This window comes from Salmo salar, chromosome ssa15, assembly GCF_905237065.1.
Source record: "Salmo salar chromosome ssa15, Ssal_v3.1, whole genome shotgun sequence".
Lineage (NCBI taxonomy): Eukaryota > Metazoa > Chordata > Actinopteri > Salmoniformes > Salmonidae > Salmo > Salmo salar.
The window spans coordinates 93,309,129-93,330,955 of NC_059456.1; the positions used below are offsets into that span (position 1 = coordinate 93,309,129).

General features: G+C 47.5%; 1 protein-coding gene across 3 annotated transcripts in view; it reads left to right on the forward strand.

Annotated features, from left to right (window-relative positions):
- The window catches only part of calcoco1a (calcium binding and coiled-coil domain 1a), a 35,823-nt gene extending 25,687 nt beyond the window's left edge, over positions 1-10,136 (forward strand). For 2 of the 3 annotated variants that reach the window (XM_045696295.1, XM_045696296.1), the window contains 9 exons: positions 2,082-2,151; positions 2,329-2,484; positions 3,513-3,767; positions 4,302-4,427; positions 4,950-5,045; positions 5,355-5,442; positions 5,713-6,011; positions 6,645-6,733; positions 7,537-10,136. In XM_045696295.1, coding sequence (XP_045552251.1) covers positions 2,082-2,151; positions 2,329-2,484; positions 3,513-3,767; positions 4,302-4,427; positions 4,950-5,045; positions 5,355-5,442; positions 5,713-6,011; positions 6,645-6,733; positions 7,537-7,564 — 1,207 coding nt within the window. In that variant the 3' untranslated portion in view covers positions 7,565-10,136. Of the gene's footprint in view, positions 1-2,081; positions 2,152-2,328; positions 2,485-3,512; positions 3,768-4,301; positions 4,428-4,949; positions 5,046-5,354; positions 5,496-5,712; positions 6,012-6,644; positions 6,734-7,536 lie in introns of those variants that run through there. The other variant, XM_045696297.1, reaches the window with a different exon arrangement.
- The last annotated feature ends 11,691 nt before the right edge of the window (positions 10,137-21,827 follow it).

Here is a 21,827-nt window from a genome sequence, read left to right on the forward strand (position 1 = left end):
TGTGGTCCTGGCAACTGGACCTTTTTTGGAACACCATTATTTTTGTCTTACTGAGATTTACTGTCAGGGCCCAGGTCTGACAGAATCTGTGCAGAAGATCTAGGTGCTGCTGTAGGCCCTCCTTGGTTGGATACAGAAGCACTAGATCATCAGCAAATTGTAGACATTTGACTTCAGATTCTAGTAGGGTGAGGCCGGGTGCTGCAGACCGTTCTAGTGCCCTCGCCAATTCGTTGATATATATGTTGAAGAGGGTGGGGCTTAAGCTGCATCCCTGTCTTATCCCCCGACCCTGTGGAAGGAAATGTGTGTGTTTTTTGCCAATTTTAACCCGCACACTTGTTGTTTGTGTACATGGATTTTATAATGTATATTTTCCCCAACACCACTTTCCATCAATTTGTATAGCAGGCCCTCATACCAAGTTGAGTCAAAAGCTTTTTTGAAATCAACAAATCATGAGAAGACTATGCCTTTGTTTTGGTTTGTTTGTTTGTTTGTCAATTAGGGTGTGCAGGGTGAATACGTGGTCTGTCGTACGGTAATTTGGTAAAAAGACAATTTGAGATTTGCTCAATACATTGTTTTCGCTGAAGAAATGTAGGAGTCTAATGTTAATGATAATGCAGAAGATTTTCCCAAGGTTGCTTTTGACACATATCCCATGGTAGTGATTGGGGTCAAATTTCTCTCCACTCCACTGGTTCCAAATATCGGAGAATATGCCAGAGCTGAGGATGATGTTAAAGAGTTTAACCTCTCTGGGACATGTGGGACGGTAGCGTCCCACCCGCGGGACACACTATTCAACAGCCAGTTAAATAGCAGGGCGGCAAATTCAAAACAACAAAAATCTAAAAATTCTAATTTCTCACCATACAACTATTATATCCCATTTTAAAGATACACTTCTCGTTAATCCAACCACATTGTCCGATTTCAAAAAGGCTTTACGGTGAAAGCATAACATTAGATTATGTTAGGACAGCGCCTAGACAAGAAAAAACCACACAGCCATTTTCCAAGCAAGAAGAGTCGTCACAAAAACCAGAAATACAGCTAAAATGAATCACTAACCTTTGATGATCTTCATCAGATGACACTCCCAGGACTCAATGTTATACAATACATGTATGTTTTGTTCGATAAAGTTCATATTTATATCCATAAACCCCATTTTACATTGGCACGTGATGTTCAGAAAATGTATTGCCTCCAAAACTTCCAGTGAATGACCACATCAATTTACAAAAATACTCATCATAAACGTTGATAAAATTTACAACAGTTATTGACAGAATTATAGATACACTTCTCCTTAATGCAACTGCTGTGTCAGATTTCAAAATAGCTTTACGGCGAAAGCACATTGTTCAATATTCTGAGTACAGAGCTCAGCCATCAAAGCAAGCTATACAGTTACCCGCCAAGTTCTGGAGACAACAAAACTAAATCTTCACTTACCTTTGCTGATCTTCGTTGGAATGCACTCCCAGGACTCCCACTTCCACAAGAAATGTTCGTTTTGTTCGATAAACTCCATATTTATGTCCAAATACCTCCGTTTTGTTCGTGCGTTCAGATCACTCAGAGTGTTTTCTATCCAAATCTACTAATAATATGCATATCCTACCTTCTGGGCCTGAGTAGCAGGCAGTTTCATTTGGGCACGTTATTCATCTGAATTTCTGAATACTGCCCCCTGTCACCAAGAAGTTAAGTATAGCCAATTGCAATTTGAGGTCTGTATATTTTATCATTTAATTTAGGATACCATCGACCCCACAGGCCTTTTTGGATTGGAGTGTTTGTATTTTGTCCTGTAGTTCATTCTCTCTCTCTCTCTCTCTCTCTCTCGCTCTCTCTCTCTCTCTCTCTCTCGGCATTTGGGAAAAATATGTTTACATTGCCAAAGCAAGTGAAATAAACAGAAAAATTTACATTACACTCACAAAAGTTCAAAATGTTATAGACATTTTCTCTCTCTTTCCTTGTCTCCCTCAATCTTTTATCTTTCCATCTGTGTGCTTGTTATTCTTAAACTATTCTCTGGTTAACGCTAACTCTGTCTCTGTGTGTAGGATGAAGGAGAGGGACAAAAAGCAAGCAGTTCAAATGATGGAAGATGAGAAAGAGAGGAAAGTTCTGCAGGTACTATAATGACTTGGATTGATTTAGTGCTTTTCTAAGTGTTTTCACTACCAACGTGTAGTGTCTTACCTGGGTGAAGCATAGCAGCCATTTTGTGCCCAAACCCTAACCACACATCATGTCTGATCCCAAACTCCTCATCCTCCTCTTCTTCCTCTCTCCCTGTGTCTTCCTCAGCTCAAGCTGGAGCAGACCGAGGGGGAGCTGCGCAGCCTGTCTGCTGAGTTCCAGGGTCTGAGGAGCTCCCTGGCCCAGAGAGACACACATGTCCTGCAGCTACGGGACACCATCACCACCCTCACACACAGACTCAACATGGCACAGAGGAAAGAGGTGAGCCTGGCACCACCCTTACACACCATCACCCACACACACAGGCTGAATACAGCACAGAGCAAACAGGCGTGACTGGCACCACCCTTACACACCATCACCCACACACAGGCTGAATACAGCACAGAGCAAACAGGTGTGACTGGCACCCCCCTTACACACCATCACCCACACACACAGGCTGAATACAGCACAGAGCAAACAGGTGTGACTGGCACCACCCTTACACACCATCACCCACACACACAGGCTGAATACAGCACAGAGCAAACAGGCGAGACTGGCACCACCCTTACACACCATCACCCACACACAGGCTGAATTCAGCACAGAGCAAACAGGCGAGACTGGCACCACCCTTACACACCATCACCCACACACAGGCTGAATACAGCACAGAGCAAACAGGCGAGACTGGCACCACCCTTACACACCATCACCTACACACAGGCTGAATACAGCACAGAGCAAACAGGCGAGACTGGCACCACCCTTACACACCATCACCTACACACAGGCTGAATACAGCACAGAGCAAACAGGCGTGACTGGCACCACCCTTACACACCATCACCCACACACAGGCTGAATACAGCACAGAGCAAACAGGCGTGACTGGCACCACCCTTACACACCATCACCTACACACAGGCTGAATACAGCACAGAGCAAACAGGCGAGACTGGCACCACCCAGAGAGGGATAAGTACAGTTAATAAAAGGATGTAAGGGATTGGGAGGGGAGAGAACAAAAGACAAGGCAACAGGGACATGGCAGTACACATTGTCCTTACCAGTCATCTAATAAAACACTGCTGTTGAGGTTATTGTAATGAACATTGCAAACTTTGCTGGTTGGAAGAATAGGGATGGGAAGTTGGATAGGGAGTGGCGAGGGTGATTAAATTCAATGCAACAGGAAAGTACTCAATGTCCCATGGCCTCACCAGTCATCTAACAAAACCATGTTATTGTTGTTGAACTATCATGGCGTCCCACTCTCACCCTCCTCTCATTTTTCTTATCAGGCGGAGAGTGAGGCCTCCCTGGCTGAGATGTGGGGCCTGCGGGAGCGTCAGGGGGTCAGCGAGCGTGGTGCTGAGGGCCTGAAGGAAGAGCTGTGTGCTCTGGTGGCTCAGAGGGACCAGGGCCAGACAGAGCTGCACCAGGCCAGGCTCCAGGCTGCACAGCTCACCCTGCAGCTAGCTGACGCCAGCCTGACTCTGAGGGAGGGCAGAGCACACTGGGCCCAGGAGAGACAGAGTCTGCAGTGCACCACTTCGGTAGGACACACCACCGCAGACAGTAATAATCATATGGATGGACCTAATCATATGAATTGGATTACTCAAGTAGTGATTCACCTTGAATGCAAGTAGCAGAATGTCTTAGCAGCAAAATAACATATCAACATTCTTTTGACTGTGTGGTAGCCTAGCGGCGGGTAGCCTAGCGGCGGGTAGCCCAGCGGCGGGTAGCCCAGCGGCGGGTAGCCCAGCGGCGGGTAGCCCAGCGGCGGGTAGCCCAGCGGCGGGTAGCCCAGCGGCGGGTAGCCCTGCGGCGGGTAGCCCAGCGGCGGGTAGCCCAGCGGCGGGTAGCCCAGCGGCGGGTAGCCCAGCGGCGGGTAGCCTAGTGGTTAAGAGTGTTGGGCCAGTTACCGAAACGTCGCTGGTTCGAATTCCTGAGCCAACTACGTGAAAGATATGTTGATGTGTCCTTGAGCAAGGCACTTAACCCTAATTGCTCCTGTAAGTCTCTCTGGATAAGAGCATCTGCTAAATGACTAAATGTTAACGGCATGTTTCTCACCCTGGCAGAAGGACAGAGAGCGTCTGGAGAAGCTGAATGGAGAGATGCAGCGGATTGAGGAGAAGCTTCAGGAGGAGAGGATGGAGAGAGAGAAGGTGGAAGTGGAGCTGGGAAGAGAGAAGGACTGTAACCGGGTAAAGAGGAACACCTACATTACCACATGGAAATCAACATTTACAGATATGACTAGATACAACAACAAACTTGGAAATCCAAATCAACTCTCTAAACACACCAGTGGAGGCTGCTGATGGGAGGACAGCTCATAATAATGGCCGAAATCGAGTAAATGGAATGATATCAAACACATGAAACCCCAAAAACCGTGTTTGATATCATTCCATTGACTCCATTCCGGACATTATTATAAGCTGTCCTCCACTGATACTCTAATGTGTCCTCTATAGTATTGAAAACCATTCAGACTTGTTGGTCCTGTATGGCTCAGTTGGTAGAGCATGGCGCTTGCAACTCCAGGATTGTGGGTTTGATTTCAATAAAATACTTTATTTTAGGTTATTATATATTTCTGTCAACATGCTGAAACCTTCAAACTGGAAAAAGGAGTCTCTTTGATTACTTATGATGTGCTGTGCTGCTGATCAGGCTGTGTATAGCAGTATATGACTCGTTCTTTTGATGACTGCCCCCTGCAGGTGCAGCTGGGTGAGACACGCAGGGAGCTCCAGGAGCTGAAGGCCAGTCTGAGGATGGCCCAGAAGGAGAAGGAACAGCTGCTGCTGGACAAACAGGCAGGACCCCTTCTCTACACCTGTCCACCTCTTCAACCACCATTTCCCCTCTCCCACTGTCCACATACATGCTCATTTCTGAATCAACTGCTATGCCCTACCCACTACTCCAGACGCTCTCTGTCCTTTTGCCATGGGGAGGGACACACGCACGCGCACGCACACACGCACACGCACACGCACACACACACACAGAGATAATAATTCCTATGTGTCTAGAGGTGTAGAGGCTAAGGGTTAATATGTTGTCTTGGGATAACAGTTGTGTGTGTAGCTGAGTGTCTGACGTCCCTGCTCTCCTCTGTACAGGACCTGATGGAGTACATGCGTCAGGTGGAACAGAGGATGGAGGCTGTGGCAGACGCCAAGTGGAGCACTGCAGTGTTCGCCCCCACCAGTGAGCGGACACACGCACACTAAAACATTGTGGACCCGCCCTAACACTGAGCTGTATGTACAGCAATACAGCAGTGCTCATTTGATCTGTGGGCTGTCACAACGAGAGATTCTATTTCTACACCGAATAGTATCTGAGATTAATTGAACCTATCATGAGGTAGATACGTAGACTAGAGCCAGGAGTTTTTCCCCTCCAGGGAGAACTCATGACCCTTGCCATGCTCTGTTGATCACTTAACACCGTTGTTTTCCACTGTGTGTTTGACAGGTCTCCCTGACAGTTCTCTGTCTGACTCTGAGGATGAAAACCCCGAGGCCCTGCAGCCCCGCCGCCAGCCCCGCCGCCAGCCCCCCTGCCAGCCCCCCAGCCTGTCCTCTCACCCTCTGGCCCACTACAGCCTGTGTGACCCCCAGGCCCAGCCTGACTCCCTGCTCCCCTCCACCCCCCCTTCCTCCCCCAGGGATATGTCACGGCCCCTCTCCCGAGGGGGCGTAGTCATCAGCCAGCCCGCCCCCCTTTCGTTGCCAAGCCAATCAGGAGATACCCTGACACACAGCTCTGAGTCGGTAAGAGACGGTATCAGATGCTCTTACACGCGCACATACACACACACACACACACACTCATTCTGGGCTCATATCCTGTACAATTAGCCTGGCTGTTTCCTTAGGCTGATAGCCTGGTGATAACATGACTTATCTTCTTTTGACTGTGACTCATTTGGTTTAGTTGTTATCATGTGAAGGTAATTAGGCCTGCCTGTGCACTATTCCATTATTGCACTATTGTGCCTTATTACACTATTATGGCTTATTACACTATGGCTTATTGTACTATTATAGCGTATTACATTGACTTATTATACTATTATAGCTTATTACATTGACTTATTACGGCTTATTGCACTATGGCTTATTACACTATTATGGCATATTACTCCATGGCTTATTGTACTATTATGGCTTATTACACTATTATGGCTTATTACACTATTATGGCCTATTACACTATTATAGCTTATTACATTGACTTATTACACTATTATGGCTTATTACATTGACTTATTACACTATTATGTCTTATTGCTGGACATGTGTATGATTATTACATGTGTGCCTCGCTGCTCTCTCTCTCTATTTCTGCGCGTGTGTATGTGTGTGTGTGTGTGTGTGTGTGTGTGTGTGTGTGTGTGTGTGCAGGAGGAGGAGGAGGGTGACACAGCCCTATGCGGAGGACACAGCTCTGGAGACGAGACAGCTCTGCTGCTGCCTGAGACCACTGTCCTCAGGTAACACACACACACACACACACACACACACACACACACACACACACACACACACACACACACACACACACACACACACACTGTCATTCTCCTCACACACACACACACACACACACACACACACACACACACACACACACACTGTACTGTCATTCTCCTCACACACGCATGCTTGCACCGACCCTCAGGCATTGCAGACACTCATACAGTCATGTATTGTACATGCACTGCACACTCAAGCAGACACTGTCACACATACTCTCTCTCTCTCTCACACACACACACACACACACACACACACACACACACACACACACACACACACACACACACACAGGGATGTTATTTACGATGATAGGCTGAGTATGGCTCTCAGAGATGGAAGTTTTCAATATCAGGTCATAAAAGAAGTTGAATGAGGGTGAGGAGGAGGAGGAGAAAGAGATGGTGTAAGACAGTGTAAGGCACAGTGAGTGACGCAGGGGGGGAGGGAGGGAATAAGGGAGGACATGGGGACAGATTCGTTGACAGCAGGCTGTAGCAATGATTTGCCTACAGGCTAGTACTGCAGTCACAGGCCAATTTTCAGCATCATTAAAGCACTCTCCCACCTTTTCCCTCTATATTTCTCCCTCCCTCCATCTCTCACCTCTTTTTTCTCATATGCATTCCTTTTCTAAAGTTCTGCTGTGCCCTGTCTCCACTACAAATTTAGCAATTGGGACAATAAAGATATTGATTGATTGATTTGATTGATTGATTGTTCAGCCCCTTTCCTTTCTTGGTTGTTCCCTGTCATCCAGTGACCTGGCTGATACCTCTCAGTGGTAGAGTGGCGATACAGGACCAGATCTACACCAGCACTGGCTGTTTGGCCATTACTTTAACTTGCCATTCAGCACACAAGCACACACACTACAACTCACCTCTACTCTTCACAAACTATGTTAATATGCAATTTGCTTTTACATTTTATATGAACTTTTTCTTTGACGTATGACTTTAAGGCTGTTGTGTTGCCCCCATTATACTTAACATGGCCTTACGAATGACATAATACCTGTCGTAACAGCTCAAATCGTAGTTTCGACCTGACATAAGACTGTTATAAAGCGTGAAACATTTGACATTTAAAAGGGTTAATTAGATGTTTAATAGTAATGTTTTATAACAGGGTTATTTCAGTTGCAGGAGGAGTTGATGAGCTTTATGAATTGTGTTATGTCACTTTATGAGACATCATGTCAGGTCACTAATTAACATAAGTCAGTTATTTAAGGCTCCCTCTCTGATTTCAGTCGAGCCAGAAAGAAATACTGTATAATTGTTTCAACGTTTCGTCTCCTAGAAAAGAACGATGAAAAACATGGCGTGTATTTGTTCCAGTAGTAGCCTGGTTGAGTCAGTCTGGTTGATGAGGACATATTGATAGGTCTCTCCATTTAAAACCTTTACCTCTTCAGAATACTGTAATAGTAGTTATTGTAACACACTACAACTATATTAGAAGAATCATTGTAAAGTACTGACACATAACAGGATTTTCCTCATATTCAAACCTAAGATTTTATATTATAAGCACTTTCTGTTCTTCATTATTATTTCATTCTTGCTTTATTAATGCTGTTCTAGTGCTTGCTGAGAGGATAATTACAGACAGAGAAGCATCTGAAATGGGAAAAACGATTGGTGGAAGTTTGGAAATAGAGAGATTAATCAAGATGAATGTTGAATGGTAGAGCAGAATGGTAGTTGTTAGAGTGGTCGGAGTGACATTTTAATGTTCTCTCATGTTTTTATTAATCTCATAATATATTCTATCCTCATCTACATAAAGCTATTGCTCCTGCAGGCTGGTAGCTGTAGAGTCCCTGCAATAAGAGCATACATCATACCACATTTTAACCTTAAATCAGTGTTTGGTTTTAAAGCTAAATCAATGTATTTGTTATAGAAGAAGTTGTTTTAGATGTTCAGTTTTATTAGACTAGACGTACTGTACATGGTATGCACAAAGCTCTGCTTTAGAGTGATGCAGTTCTACATTTGTGCCTAAATAACAAATTGGGAAATGAATAGTCTCTTCTTCAGCCAAGCATCATCAGTCTGGCAAACAAGACTAGTAAACTAAGGAATCTCATGATAACATCATGTAATTTATAGATACAGATGTTACAAGACTTTATGGAAGGTTTGCCTGGAAAAGATTATTAGTACTGGTTTAATAATACTATATTTTTCATGATTTTCTACCAATACTCAACTTTAGTTATATCGTAATGAAGCTATATTCTGGTTTAGTTTAAGCTAATGACGTTTGATAAGAAGAGAATACTAAAGCTAGGCTATCTGCGATTGTTGTTGTTTCAACTGCAGATTTCCCCGTCTAAGTTTCCTAGTGAAGAAAGAACAAGGTCATAGGGACACTTTTTGCTTGGTAGATTTGTAATTTGCTATATTTGCATCTGTTTGTTTTTTTTTGCAATAAGAGATGTTTTGGGGACTACTTTTTTTTTTAACACTTGGATACTCCTTATTAATCCAGTCTATGTTATCATAATCATTACCATAGTGTTTTGTTTACTCTTTTATTTTTCTTTCTCTGATTTTCTTTCTAAAGGTAAATGTAACCTCTCACAACTATATGGTAAGGTGTGAAATGTTAGTCCAAAGGGTAGAGATATTGGTTCTACTGTATAGGACATCACTGTGTTCCTTCACACAGAGGTGCAGCTGTAGTGAAAGTGTGACATCTGTAACAAATACAATGCCTTCAGAAAGTATTCATACCCCTTGACTTATTCCACATTTTGTTGTGTTACAGCCCAAATTCAACATGGATTAAATATATGTTTTCTCTCAACCATCTACACACAATATGCCGTAATGAAAAAGTGAAAACATGCTTTTATTTGCACATTTATGAAAAATGAAATACAGAAATGCACTGTAATTCAACTGTGATGGACATCCGTGATCATTGAAGGCTGTGCTTCAGTGGGTTTTGGAGTTCCCGTCTTCGTCTCTACACCCTTTCAGCTCTAACTATAGTGTAATCTAGTACTTACACCTCTATTTGCTACTGTGGGTGGGTGAATTTGACATCCTGGTATGTGCACCAAAAGTTGCGTAGCACTGAGATCTATCCTTTTTGTTGACGTCATTTTAGATTTCTGTGGGAGTTCTATTCTATGTCTACAGTGAGCTGTAACTTCCTTCCAGGATACCTACCTACTCTCATTGCAATACGGCTCCAGTGGTTCGCTGGTGTGTATGATGTTTTGTTTGTTGAGGTCATCTTACTTATTTAAAAAATGTATATTCTTTGGTATTTATATATAGGGTCATTAAGCGTGTGGATTGGTTTCTGTAATAATAATTTTTAAAAACGGATCTGTGTCAATTGTGTCTAATGTGTCTGTTTTCTTGATGAAAGAGAAATATTCAAACATTTTGGGTTGCTTCCTTCAGGGTATGACATTTCTGATACTAATTTGCTAATCACATGTCTCATCTTCTCTTCTGAATATCTATCTCTTTCTCCTCACTCTCTCTCTTCCATTCCCTCACTCACTTGCTCTCTTCTCTGACCTCAGACCACATTCTGCATTCTCTTCTTACCCTCCGGCCCCTCTTTACCTGTACCTCTGTCCTTCCCCAACTCCCCCTCTCCTTAATCTCCTCTGCTCTGCTCCCTCCAGCTGATGTCTGGGGTGACGGTAGCTAATTATAAAATCAATGATGCCGGGCTGCCTGGTTTACAGCCTGCTCTAAAACCTTAACTGGGAAATCACCGGTGGATTGATGTCTCCCTCACTCTTTATCTGTTTTAATTAGAAATGTAAAAGATATGAAGAGCCAGAGGCATCTTACTAGGATTCGTCTCAAATGGCACTCTGTTTCCTATATAGTGCACTACATTTAATCAGAGCTCTGGTTAAAAGTAGTGCACTATACAGGGAAATTGGTGCCATTTGGGATACAGACATAGGCTTTATGACCTCTGCCAGGCAGGCTGCGTGCCCCCCAGCTCTCTTTGCCTCTCTTACCCAAATCACATTTTTTCTTCCACTTTATTTCTTGTTTAATTCTCCCCCCCCCCCTTTTTTTTTCTTCCCTGATCCCTTCCTAGTCTACCTTCCTCACTCGCCCTTGTCTGGTATATTCACTCATCTCTCTCACTTTCTCCATTACCCTTTTAAGAGCAGCTCTCTCTATCATTCCTCTCTCTCCCGTCCTCCCTCTTCATGCTTGTCGCTTCCTATAGTGAAGGTTTTAAATGGATGATAACTGTTGAGTGTGAAAAACCCTCATTCTTAGCAAGCTAGCTGAAGTTATACTGCATCTAAAGTAAATCTGGCTACATCACAATGATTAAAAAAAAGAAGTTTGTCAGACTAATTATTTGCCTCCTTTTGAAATGTCATCGCGTTTGGTGTGACGTTGATTATAAACTCAGCAAAAAAAAGAACTGTCCTCTCACTGTCAACAGTGTTTATTTTCAGCAAATTTAACATGTGTAAATATTAGTATGAACATAACAATATTCAACAACTGAGACATAAACTGAACAAGTTCCACAGACATGTGACTGACAGAAATGGAATGATGTGTCCCTGAACAAGGGGGGGTGGGGGGGTCAAAATCAAAAGTAACAGTGAGTATCTGGTGTGGCCACCAGCTGCATTAAGTACTGCAGTGCATCTCCTCCTCATGGACTGCACCAGATTTGCCAGTTCTTGCTGTGAGATGTTACCCCACTCTTCCACAAAGGCACCTACAAATTACCAGACATTTCTGGGAGGAATGGCCCTAGCCCTCAACCTCCGATTCAACAGGTCCCAGACGTGCTCAATGGGATTGAGATTCGGGCTCTTCACTGGCCATGGTAGAACACTGACATTCCTGTCTTGCAGGAAATCATGCACAGAACAAGCAGTATGGCCGGTGGCATTGTCATGCTGGAGGGTCATGTCAGGATGAGCCTGCAGGAAGGGTACCACATGAGAGAGGAGGATGTCTCTCCTGTAACGCACAGCGTTGAGATTTCCTGCAATGACAACAAGCTCAGTCCGATGATGCTGTGACACACCGCCCCAGACCATGACGGACCCTCCACCTCCAAATCGATCCTGCTCCAGAGTACAGGCCTCGGTGTAACGCTTATTCCTTCGACGATAAATGTGAATCCGACCATCACCCCTGGTGAGACAAAACCGCAACTCGTCAGTGAAGAGCACTTTTTGCCAGTCCTGTCTGGTCCAGCGACGATGGGTTTGTGCCCATAGGCGACGTTGTTGCCGGTGATGTCTGGTGAGGACCTGCCTTACAACAGGCCTACAAGCCCTCAGTCCAGCCTCTCTCAGCCTATTGCAGACAGTCTGAGCACTGATGAAGGGATTGTGCGTTCCTGGTGTAACTCGGGCAGTTGTTGTTGCCATCCTGTACCTGTCCCGCAGGTGTGATGTTCGGACGACCAGCTGTCCGTCCTGTCTCCCTGTAGCATTGTCTTAGGCGTCTCACAGTACGGACATTGCAATTTATTGCCCTGGCCACATCTGCAGTCCTCATGCCTCCTTGCAGCGTGCCTAAGCCACGTTCACGCAGATGAGCAGGGACCCTGGGCATCTTTCTTTTGGTGTTTTTGTGATGAAGATTCTGAGAACATGGTAATCACATTCTGGGTAAATTGTGTTTGACATTAAGGGAGTGGTGTCTTGGAAACAGTCCTTGCACAGTCCTTGCACATCAATGGCACATTCCTATGAAAACATTAGACTCTTAAAGGGAAAGCTCTCTAATGCTTTGGGAACATTTGTTGTTAGGTGGGTTACTGCCTACTTATATGTCTCTGGGATGTCCTCATAGCCCCTGAATGTTTCATCACACACAGCCTTCCCTGTAGCCCTGTAGCTCAGTTGGTAGAGCATGGTGTTTGCAACGCCAGGGTTGTGGGTTCGATTCCCACGGGGGGCCAGCACAGAAAAAAAATGTATGAAATGTATGCATTTACTACTGTAAGTCGCTCTGGATAAGAGCGTCTGCTAAATGACGTAAATGTAAATGTCCAAGTCATGACCTTTTCTCTCTTTATCATACACTCTGATCTAACTTTTGTTCTTTACGTCTGGTCTGGTCTGGTGCTACCATGCTGCTGGTCTGGTGCTACCATGCTGCTGGTCTGATCTAGTGCTACCATGCTGCTGGTTTGGTCTGGTGTTACCATGCTGCTGGTCTGATCTAGTGCTACCATGCTGCTGGTTTGGTCTGGTGTTACCATGCTGCTGGTCTGATCTAGTGCTACCATGCTGCTGGTCTGATCTAGTGCTACCATGCTGCTGGTCTGGTGTTACCATGCTGCTGGTCTGATCTAGTGCTACCATGCTGCTGGTTTGGTCTGGTGTTACCATGCTGCTGGTCTGGTGTTACCATGCTGCTGGTCTGATCTAGTGCTACCATGCTGCTGGTTTGGTCTGGTGTTACCATGCTGCTGGTCTGGTCTAGTGCTACCATGCTGCTGGTTTGGTCTGGTGCTACCATGCTGCTGGTCTGATCTAGTGCTACCATGCTGCTGGTCTGGTGTTACCATGCTGCTGGTCTGGTCTAGTGCTACCATACTGCTGGTTTGGTCTGGTGTTACCATGCTGCTGGTCTGATCTAGTGCTACCATACTGCTGGTCTGGTGTTACCATGCTGCTGGTCTGATCTAGTGCTACCATGCTGCTGGTTTGGTCTGGTGTTACCATGCTGCTGGTCTGGTGTTACCATGCTGCTGGTCTGATCTAGTGCTACCATGCTGCTGGTTTGGTCTGGTGTTACCATGCTGCTGGTCTGGTCTAGTGCTACCATGCTGCTGGTTTGGTCTGGTGTTACCATGCTGCTGGTTTGGTCTGGTGCTACCATGCTGCTGGTCTGATCTAGTGCTACCATGCTGCTGGTTTGGTCTGGTGTTACCATGCTGCTGGTCTGGTGTTACCATGCTGCTGGTCTGATCTAGTGCTACCATGCTGCTGGTTTGGTCTGGTGTTACCATGCTGCTGGTCTGGTCTAGTGCTACCATGCTGCTGGTTTGGTCTGGTGTTACCATGCTGCTGGTTTGGTCTGGTGCTACCATGCTGCTGGTCTGATCTAGTGCTACCATGCTGCTGGTCTGGTCTGGTGTTACCATGCTGCTGGTCTGATCTAGTGCTACCATACTGCTGGTCTGGTGTTAACATGCTGCTGGTCTGATCTAGTGCTACCATGCTGCTGGTTTGGTCTGGTGTTACCATGCTGCTGGTCTGATCTAGTGCTACCATACTGCTGGTTTGGTCTGGTGTTACCATGCTGCTGGTCTGATCTAGTGCTACCATACTGCTGGTCTGGTGTTACCATGCTGCTGGTCTGATCTAGTGCTACCATACTGCTGGTCTGGTGTTACCATGCTGCTGGTCTGATCTAGTACTACCATACTGCTGGTCTGGTGTTACCATGCTGCTGGTCTGATCTAGTGCTACCATGCTGCTGGTCTGGTGTTACCATGCTGCTGGTCTGGTCTAGTGCTACCATGCTGCTGGTTTGGTCTGGTGTTACTATGCTGCTGGACTGATCTAGTGTTACCATGCTGCTGGTCTGGTGTTACCATGCTGCTGGTCTGATCTAGTGCTACCATGCTGCTGGTCTGGTGTTACCATGCTGCTGGTCTGATCTAGTGCTACCATGCTGCTGGTCTGGTGTTACCATGCTGCTGGTCTGGTCTAGTGCTACCATGCTGCTGGTTTGGTCTGGTGTTACCATGCTGCTGGTCTGGTCTAGTGCTACCATGCTGCTGGTTTGGTCTGGTGTTACCAAGCTGCTGGTCTGATCTAGTGCTACCATACTGCTGGTCTAGTGCTACCATGCAGCTGGTTTGGACTGGTGTTACCATGCTGCTGGTCTGGTCTAGTGCTACCATGCTGCTGGTTTGGTCTGGTGTTACCATGCTGCTGGTCTGATCTAGTGCTACCATACTGCTGGTCTGGTGTTACCATGCTGCTGGTCTGATCTAGTGCTACCATACTGCTGGTCTGGTGTTACCATGCTGCTGGTCTGGTCTAGTGCTACCATGCTGCTGGTTTGGTCTGGTGTTACCATGCTGCTGGTCTGATCTAGTGCTACCATGCTGCTGGTCTGGTCTGGTGTTACCATGCTGCTGGTCTGATCTAGTGCTACCATGTTTCTGGTTTGGTCTGGTGTTACCATGCTGCTGGTCTGATCTAGTGCTCCCATCCTGCTGGTTTGGTCTGGTGTTACCATACTGCTGGTCTGGTGTTACCATGCTGCTGGTTTGGTCTGGTGCTACCATGCTGCTGGTCTGATCTAGTGCTACCATGCTGCTGGTTTGGTCTGGTGTTACCATGCTGCTGGTCTGGTGTTACCATGCTGCTGGTCTGGTCTGGTGTTACCATGCTGCTGGTCAGATCTAGTGCTACCATACTGCTGGTCTGGTGTTACCATGCTGCTGGTCTGATCTAGTGCTACCATGCTGCTGGTTTGGTCTGGTGTTACCATGCTGCTGGTCTGATCTAGTGCTACCATACTGCTGGTTTGGTCTGGTGTTACCATGCTGCTGGTCTGATCTAGTGCTACCATACTGCTGGTCTGGTGTTACCATGCTGCTGGTCTGATCTAGTGCTACCATACTGCTGGTCTGGTGTTACCATGCTGCTGGTCTGATCTAGTGCTACCATACTGCTGGTCTGGTGTTACCATGCTGCTGGTCTGATCTAGTACTACCATACTGCTGGTCTGGTGTTACCATGCTGCTGGTCTGATCTAGTGCTACCATGCTGCTGGTCTGGTGTTACCATGCTGCTGGTCTGGTCTAGTGCTACCATGCTGCTGGTTTGGTCTGGTGTTACTATGCTGCTGGTCTGATCTAGTGTTACCATGCTGCTGGTCTGGTGTTACCATGCTGCTGGTCTGGTGTTACCATGCTGCTGGTCTGATCTAGAGCTACCATACTGCTGGTCTGGTGTTACCATGCTGCTGGTCTGGTGTTACCATGCTGCTGGTCTGATCTAGAGCTACCATACTGCTGGTCTGGTGTTACCATGCTGCTGGTCTGATCTAGAGCTACCATGCTGCTGGTCTGGTGTTACCATGCTGCTGGTCTGATCTAGTGCTACCATACTGCTGGTCTGGTGTTACCATGCTGCTAGTCTGATCTAGTGCTACCATACTGCTGGTCTGGTGTTACCATGCTGCTGGTCTGATCTAGTGCTACCATGCTGCTGGTTTGGTCTGGTGTTACCATGCTGCTGGTCTGATCTAGTGCTACCATACTGCTGGTCTGGTGTTACCATGCTGCTGGTCTGATCTAGTGCTACCATGCTGCTGGTCTGGTGTTACCATGCTGCTGGTCTGATCTAGTGCTACCATACTGCTGGTCTGGTGTTACCATGCTGCTGGTCTGATCTAGTGCTACCATGCTGCTGGTCTGGTGTTACCATGCTGCTGGTCTGATCTAGTGCTACCATGCTGCTGGTTTGGTCTGGTGTTACCATGCTGCTGGTCTGGTCTAGTGCTACCATGCTGCTGGTTTGGTCTGGTGTTACCAAGCTGCTGGTCTGATCTAGTGCTACCATACTGCTGGTCTAGTGCTACCATGCAGCTGGGTTGGACTGGTGTTACCATGCTGCTGGTCTGGTCTAGTGCTACCATGCTGCTGGTTTGGTCTGGTGTTACCATGCTGCTGGTCTGATCTAGTGCTACCATACTGCTGGTCTGGTGTTACCATGCTGCTGGTCTGATCTAGTGCTACCATACTGCTGGTCTGGTGTTACCATGCTGCTGGTCTGGTCTAGTGCTACCATGCTGCTGGTTTGGTCTGGTGTTACCATGCTGCTGGTCTGATCTAGTGCTACCATTCTGCTGGTTTGGTCTGGTGTTACCATGCTGCTGGTCTGATCTAGTGCTACCATGCTGCTGGTTTGGTCTGGTGTTACCATGCTGCTGGTCTGATCTAGTGCTCCCATCCTGCTGGTTTGGTCTGGTGTTACCATGCTGCTGGTCTGATCTAGTGCTACTATACTGCTGGTCTGGTGTTACCATGCTGCTGGTCTGATCTAGTGCTACCATGCTGCTGGTTTGGTCTGGTGTTACCATGCTGCTGGTCTGATCTAGTGCTACCATGCTGCTGGTCTGATCTAGTGCTACCATGCTGCTGGTCTGATCTAGTGCTACCATGCTGCTGGTCTGGTGTTACCATGCTGCTGGTCTGGTCTAGTGCTACCATACTGCTGGTTTGGTCTGGTGTTACCATGCTGCTGGTCTGATCTAGTGCTACCATACTGCTGGTCTGGTGTTACCATGCTGCATGCCTGATCTAGTGCTACCATGCTGCTGGTTTGGTCTGGTGTTACCATGCTGCTGGTCTGGTCTAGTGCTACCATGCTGCTGGTTTGGTCTGGTGTTACCATGCTGCTGGTTTGGTCTGGTGCTACCATGCTGCTGGTCTGATCTAGTGCTACCATGCTGCTGGTTTGGTCTGGTGTTACCATGCTGCTGGTCTGGTGTTACAATGCTGCTGGTCTGGTCTGGTGTTACCATGCTGCTGGTCTGATCTAGTGCTACCATACTGCTGGTCTGGTGTTACCATGCTGCTGGTCTGATCTAGTGCTACCATGCTGCTGGTTTGGTCTGGTGTTACCATGCTGATGGTCTGATCTAGTGCTACCATACTGCTGGTTTGGTCTGGTGTTACCATGCTGCTGGTCTGATCTAGTGCTACCATACTGCTGGTCTGGTGTTACCATGCTGCTGGTCTGATCTAGTGCTACCATACTGCTGGTCTGGTGTTACCATGCTGCTGGTCTGATCTAGTGCTACCATACTGCTGGTCTGGTGTTACCATGCTGCTGGTCTGATCTAGTGCTACCATACTGCTGGTCTGGTGTTACCATGCTGCTGGTTTGGTCTGGTGCTACCATGCTGCTGGTCTGATCTAGTGCTACCATGCTGCTGATTTGGTCTGGTGTTACCATGCTGCTGATCTAGTGCTACCATGCTGCTGGTTTGGTCTGGTGTTACCATGCTGCTGGTCTGATCTAGTGCTACCATACTGCTGGTTTGGTCTGGTGTTACCATGCTGCTGGTCTGATCTAGTGCTCCCATCCTGCTGGTTTGGTCTGGTGTTACCATGCTGCTGGTCTGATCTAGTGCTACTATACTGCTGGTCTGGTGTTACCATGCTGCTGGTCTGATCTAGTGCTACCATGCTGCTGGTTTGGTCTGGTGTTACCATGCTGCTGGTCTGATCTAGTGCTACCATGCTGCTGGTCTGATCTAGTGCTACCATGCTGCTGGTCTGATCTAGTGCTACCATGCTGCTGGTCTGGTGTTACCATGCTGCTGGTCTGGTCTAGTGCTACCATACTGCTGGTTTGGTCTGGTGTTACCATGCTGCTGGTCTGATCTAGTGCTACCATACTGCTGGTCTGGTGTTACCATGCTGCATGCCTGATCTAGTGCTACCATGCTGCTGGTTTGGTCTGGTGTTACCATGCTGCTGGTCTGGTCTAGTGCTACCATGCTGCTGGTTTGGTCTGGTGTTACCATGCTGCTGGTTTGGTCTGGTGCTACCATGCTGCTGGTCTGATCTAGTGCTACCATGCTGCTGGTTTGGTCTGGTGTTACCATGCTGCTGGTCTGGTGTTACAATGCTGCTGGTCTGGTCTGGTGTTACCATGCTGCTGGTCTGATCTAGTGCTACCATACTGCTGGTCTGGTGTTACCATGCTGCTGGTCTGATCTAGTGCTACCATGCTGCTGGTTTGGTCTGGTGTTACCATGCTGATGGTCTGATCTAGTGCTACCATACTGCTGGTTTGGTCTGGTGTTACCATGCTGCTGGTCTGATCTAGTGCTACCATACTGCTGGTCTGGTGTTACCATGCTGCTGGTCTGATCTAGTGCTACCATACTGCTGGTCTGGTGTTACCATGCTGCTGGTCTGATCTAGTGCTACCATACTGCTGGTCTGGTGTTACCATGCTGCTGGTCTGATCTAGTGCTACCATACTGCTGGTCTGGTGTTACCATGCTGCTGGTTTGGTCTGGTGCTACCATGCTGCTGGTCTGATCTAGTGCTACCATGCTGCTGATTTGGTCTGGTGTTACCATGCTGCTGGTCTGGTGTTACCATGCTGCTGGTCTGGTCTGGTGTTACCATGCTGCTGGTCTGATCTAGTGCTACCATACTGCTGGTCTGGTGTTACCATGCTGCTGGTCTGATCTAGTGCTACCATGCTGCTGGTTTGGTCTGGTGTTACCATGCTGCTGGTCTGATCTAGTGCTACCATACTGCTGGTTTGGTCTGGTGTTACCATGCTGCTGGTCTGATCTAGTGCTACCATACTGCTGGTCTGGTGTTACCATGCTGCTGGTCTGATCTAGTGCTACCATACTGCTGGTCTGGTGTTACCATGCTGCTGGTCTGATCTAGTACTACCATACTGCTGGTCTGGTGTTACCATGCTGCTGGTCTGATCTAGTGCTACCATGCTGCTGGTCTGGTGTTACCATGCTGCTGGTCTGGTCTAGTGCTACCATGCTGCTGGTTTGGTCTGGTGTTACTATGCTGCTGGTCTGATCTAGTGTTACCATGCTGCTGGTCTGGTGTTACCATGCTGCTGGTCTGTTGTTACCATGCTGCTGGTCTGATCTAGAGCTACCATACTGCTGGTCTGGTGTTACCATGCTGCTGGTCTGGTGTTACCATGCTGCTGGTCTGATCTAGAGCTACCATACTGCTGGTCTGGTGTTACCATGCTGCTGGTCTGATCTAGAGCTACCATGCTGCTGGTCTGGTGTTACCATGCTGCTGGTCTGATCTAGTGCTACCATACTGCTGGTCTGGTGTTACCATGCTGCTGGTCTGATCTAGTGCTACCATTCTGCTGGTTTGGTCTGGTGTTACCATGCTGCTGGTCTGATCTAGAGCTACCATACTGCTGGTCTGGTGTTACCATGCTGCTCGTCTGATCTAGTGCTACCATACTGCTGGTCTGGTGTTACCATGCTGCTGGTCTGGTCTAGTGCTACCATGCTGCTGGTTTGGTCTGCTGTTACCATGCTGCTGGTCTGGTCTAGTGCTACCATGCTGCTGGTTTGGTCTGGTGTTACCAAGCTGCTGGTCTGATCTAGTACTACCATACTGCTGGTCTGGTGATACCATGCTGCTGGTCTGGTCTAGTGCTACCATGCTGCTGGTTTGGTCTGGTGTTTCCATGCTGCTGGTCTGATCTAGTGCTACCATACTGCTGGTCTGGTGTTACCATGCTGCTGGTCTGATCTTGTGCTACCATGCTGCTGGTCTGGTGTTACCATGCTGCTGGTCTGGTCTAGTGCTACCATACTGCTGGTCTGGTGTTACCATGCTGCTGGTCTGATCTAGTGCTACCATACTGCTGGTTTGGTCTGGTGTTACCATTCTGCTGGTCTGATCTAGTGCTACCATGCTGCTGGTCTGGTGTTACCATGCTGCTGGTCTGGTCTAGTGCTACCATGCTGCTGGTTTGGTCTGGTGTTACCATGCTGCTGGTCTGATCTAGTGCTACCATACTGCTGGTCTGGTGTTACCATGCTGCTTGTCTGATCTAGTGCTAACATACTGCTGGTCTGGTGTTACCATGCTGCTAGTCTGGTCTAGTGCTACCATGCTGCTGGTTTCGTCTGGTGTTACCATGCTGCTGGTCTGATCTAGTCCTACCATACTGCTGGTCTGGTGTTACCATGCTGCTGGTCTGATCTAGTGCTACCATGCTGCTGGTTTGGTCTGGTGTTACCATGCTGCTGGTTTGGTCTGGTGCTACCATGCTGCTGGTCTGGTGTTACCATGCTGCTGGTCTGGTGTTACCATGCTGCTGGTCTGATCTAGTGCTACCATACTGCTGGTCTGGTGTTACCATGCTGCTGGTCTGATCTAGTGCTACCATGCTGCTGGTTTGGTCTGATGTTACCATGCTGCTGGTCTGATCTAGTGCTACCATACTGCTGGTTTGGTCTGGTGTTACCATGCTGCTGGTCTGATCTAGTGCTACCATACTGCTGGTCTGGTGTTACCATGCTGCTGGTCTGATCTAGTGCTACCATACTGCTGGTCTTGTGTTACCATACTGCTGGTCTGATCTAGTGCTACCATACTGCTGGTCTACTGTTACCATGCTGCTGGTCTGATCTAGTGCTACCATACTGCTGGTCTGGTGTTACCATGCTGCTGGTCTGATCTAGTGCTACCATACTGCTGGTCTGGTGTTACCATGCTGCTGGTGTGATCTAGTGCTACCATGCTGCTGTTCTGGTGTTACCATGCTGCTGGTCTGGTCTAGTGCTACCATGCTGCTGGTTTGGTCTGGTGTTACTATGCTGCTTGTCTGATCTAGTGTTACCATGCTGCTGGTCTGGTGTTACCATGCTGCTGGTCTGGTGTTACCATGCTGCTGGTCTGATCTAGAGCTACCATACTGCTGGTCTGGTGTTACCATGCTGCTGGTCTGGTGTTACCATGCTGCTGGTCTGATCTAGAGCTACCATACTGCTGGTCTGGTGTTACCATGCTGCTGGTCTGATCTAGAGCTACCATGCTGCTGGTCTGGTGTTACCATGCTGCTGGTCTGATCTAGTGCTACCATACTGCTGGTCTGGTGTTACCATGCTGCTGGTCTGATCTAGTGCTACCATACTGCTGGTCTGGTGTTACCATGCTGCTGGTCTGATCTAGTGCTACCATGCTGCTGGTCTGGTGTTACCATGCTGCTGGTCTGATCTAGTGCTACCATGCTGCTGGTCTGGTGTTACCATGCTGCTGGTCTGATCTAGTGCTACCATACTGCTGGTCTGGTGTTACCATGCTGCTGGTCTGATCTAGTGCTACCATGCTGCTGGTCTGGTGTTACCATGCTGCTGGTCTGATCTAGTGCTACCATGCTGCTGGTCTGGTGTTACCATGCTGCTGGTCTGGTCTAGTGCTACCATGCTGCTGGTTTGGTCTGGTGTTACCATGCTGCTGGTCTGATCTAGTGCTACCATGCTGCTGGTTTTGTCTGGTGTTACCATGCTGCTGGTCTGGTCTAGT